The sequence below is a fragment of the Anticarsia gemmatalis genome, chromosome Z, assembly GCF_050436995.1.
Source record: "Anticarsia gemmatalis isolate Benzon Research Colony breed Stoneville strain chromosome Z, ilAntGemm2 primary, whole genome shotgun sequence".
Taxonomy (NCBI): Eukaryota; Metazoa; Arthropoda; class Insecta; order Lepidoptera; family Erebidae; genus Anticarsia; species Anticarsia gemmatalis.
The window spans coordinates 5432559-5436372 of NC_134776.1; the positions used below are offsets into that span (position 1 = coordinate 5432559).

Consider the following 3814-nt stretch of genomic DNA (forward strand, 5'->3'; position numbering starts at 1 on the left):
ATTCAGGAATCTGTTTCTTAAGTTGGTAAAATCAAAAAAAAAATCTAAAATATTTTATTGACATAAAATTTGTTACAATATCCACACATTGTCCTGACATCTGTGCTAGCCGTAGCTGTGTTACAGATGCCAGTGTCTTCACCCTTATTTATGAACATGACAATATTTTGATATAGGGAGTAAAAAAGAAACGATAAAAATCACTACTTAAATATTGTACCTATCCGTACTGTGTCCAAGATGATGGTTATTTCTATCAGCAATCCTAATTTACACACATACAAAACTATAGAATACTATGGCTTATGATTCTCTATCACAGGCAATTTTCTATCGCTATTCTATATTTTGTAATTTATCTCTCATATAGACTGTGCGACACTTAAACACAATTTGCAAAAATAAACTAAGGTATAGGTATCGTTATACTAGTTATCGAATAATATATCGTCTAATCGCAGGCTTTTCAATGTACCGCAATCTAAAGGGCTCTGCTACGACCCTACGTTATTTTGTATTCGATTAATGTGTACCTACCTACCTACATCATAATATTTAAGACTCATATTCATTTAGATAAAGAACTCATAGAAATTTTGTCCGTTATAAGTTTGAATGAATCATTAACTGATAAATATTTCTAAGTCTCATCCTACAATAAGTCCATTTCATTTTTTAATACTTACCAATCGTTTTCTAGTAAGATTCAAGTTATAGTTAGTAAATAAGACAACAATTTCTTACGTTACATTAATATTTATTAGTAAAAAATGTTTCATACCATTCCACATTCTAGATGGTTAGTTTACAATCGGATAGCAAAATTCCAGCACCATTATCAACACAATAATGTATGTTATTGCTCACAATACAGTTTTAATCATTATGGCAATGCAATGTGGATACATATTCCCTTAAAATATTGATGAAATACAATGGATACAGACACTGATAATTTAATACGAAACTGACAATTATTACAACATTGATGAAATGTAAAAAATCTTAAGTAGGCCTGCTTTGCAACGTTCACTTTATTTGGCGTATAGTTCGGTGGTTTTGTCCAAAACACAATATATTTTCACATAGTTCATATTGCAACGAATCGGGAACAACTAACACTTATAGTTTTTCACTCTGGACAATCTGTATTACTGCACTTCTAGTCCACAATTGTTTCAAACCCTAACCACGCATCTCGCATCCATCCTTATCTAAATACTATACTTAATACTTTTAACTGTTATACTTTATCCTTTTCACTCCTTACATTTCATTTTTATTCTGTCATTGTTTGACCAGCCTTCCACCCACCAATATTTACTCTCCCATGCAATCTTTCTTTACATATTATCAATTACTAATAGGAGCAGACTGTGTATTAACAAAGTCAGAAAAATCAGACTTCACAATTTTTTGTATACTCTACACAAATTTTAACTACTTACATTCTTATGTTATGAAACTTACAGTTAGGTAGTTACTATGGATGTGAAAATATGAAATAGATTGTTTTGACACCAGGAAATAGAAAGAAGACTCACAGCCAATAGATTTCTACCACATGTTAAAATAAATTATTATGTAAAATGGTGAATATCAAAAAAAAATGCTGTTGTACAATATTAAATTTTGTGTGCGTTAAAAATTCCCGTAACATACAATGTATTGTTAAGAATAAATTGAGAATGGTGACTACTGTAAATCTAGATATACGACATGAAAGCTATGTGATGTGAAAAGATTTAAATGCTATTTAAGATTTTTTTTGGGACTGATATTGTTCGTTTACACATTCGATGCATCGTCATATTTATTACGCACAGACTTAAAAAATATTTTCCCAATTTGCAAATAATATTCAGTGTGCCAGGCAAATACATATTATACACTAAAATCATTAATAATAGAAGATGTTTTAAACATTTAAATATTCATCCCATTTTGAACAATATATTCAATGTGCCAAGCAAAGATACAAATTAACCACTAAAAATATAAAAAATAGGAGCACCCAGAAGAGATCATCTACTCGCACGTCAAATAAATACATGGTGAAGTTGTGATATATCACTTACAAACTACACAAGTGTTACAACAAACATTTACGGTTTATAAACACCTACAGAATGTATGCTGGAGCGGGCTTGATGAAAACGTTCTCTGGCAAAGTAACGATCTACTTTTCAGGATCCTGCGATGCTTGGGCCATCAGGTCGGTGATGTTTTTCTCTAGTTCGTCGACGCGGGAGCCCATCTCATCTATTCGATTTATGATCTGGTCTGACATGATCTGAAAGTTGTCCTGCATGCTTTGCAGGAGCGCTTGCACGTACTGGGTGACTTCTTGCATGCTCTTCGGATCATTTCCCGATGGCGAAGTGTTTTCAGCGTCAGATACGTCGGTGTTAGAATTCTCTGTGTTTTCCTCTGCCATTGTTGATGGCTCAGGAAAAATTGGTGACTGGGCTTCCGGAAACAAGCCGTAGCTGGCTGTTGTATGCACAGGCAAAATGTTATGTTATCCCGATTTTAGATTTTAGATGAAGATGATTTTAAAAATATTTGGTAATGCAGTTGGTGTACTAACACTGGCGGAGCTCGGGGATACTTTATGGCAAGAGCGATGGCAGTCGACTACCGCACTGAGTTAGGGATGACTTCGGGCTTGGAGCTGAGGGGGAGATAAACGCATGCGCCCAACAACATGTACGTCAGGCTGGCCCGGCCCCTTGGAATTTAATAATGAGATTGTTATCAATCCAATGTACCCGGGTATACTAATATATGTAACACCTTCATTTTCAATGTAACTCTTTTTAAAAGAAATTACGTGCACTTCTTAGTGGCCGGGCCAGCCTGACGTTTTCAGCCCGGCCACCTTGTTTCCCACTAATCTACAAAAAATACTGGCAATATTGTGCTACAGATGAAATGTACCCTATAATTTATGCATATGTAACACAAAATCGAATCCTAAAATGCAATAGCATACGAAATATTAGCGGTTGCAGGTGGCCGGGCTGAAATTATTTCGTTAATATAAAACAGTAAAACTGCAACACCTACCAATAACTAATACCAGTACATAATGAGATATAGAGATATAGAATACATGTAACGCTTTCATTTTAAATTATAATACATATTTAGAAAGAATAATCACTTGAAATTATATTTCAGCCCGGCCACCTAAAAGCGGTAATATTCCCTAAAATCTTATGCCAATTTGTACAGTAAAACCTGATACAGCTATGAAATGAAAGTTACATTCGTTTCGTTTTAGTCGTATACCTTTAAGCCTTCTGTTTGACTAGATTATCAAAATCCTATCCAAAACCAAATGTCCTGAAATTAGTTAATAAATGATAGTCACTCTTCGTCAAGTTTCTCAGATTTTGATAATCTAGTCAAACAGAAGGCTTAAAGGTATACGACTAAAACGAAACGAATGTAACTTTCATTTCATAGCTGTATCAGGTTTTACTATACAAATTGGCATAAGATTTTAGGGAATATTACCGCTTTTAGGTGGCCGGGCTGAAATATAATTTCAAGTGATTATTCTTTCTAAATATGTATTATAATTTAAAATGAAAGCGTTACATGTATTCTATATCTCTATATCTCATTATGTACTGGTATTAGTTATTGGTAGGTGTTGCAGTTTTACTGTTTTATATTAACGAAATAATTTCAGCCCGGCCACCTGCAACCGCTAATATTTCGTATGCTATTGCATTTTAGGATTCGATTTTGTGTTACATATGCATAAATTATAGGGTACATTTCATCTGTAGCACAATATTGCCAG

General features: G+C 33.7%; 1 protein-coding gene across 1 annotated transcript; it reads right to left on the reverse strand.

Moving 5' to 3' along the window:
• Positions 1-742: 742 nt before the first annotated feature.
• On the reverse strand, positions 743-2658 carry LOC142986665 (uncharacterized). Its single transcript, XM_076135220.1, has one exon. It carries the CDS (start codon positions 2435-2437, stop codon positions 2180-2182), a length of 258 nt encoding a protein of 85 aa, XP_075991335.1. The 5' UTR covers positions 2438-2658; the 3' UTR covers positions 743-2179.
• Positions 2659-3814: the final 1156 nt, after the last annotated feature.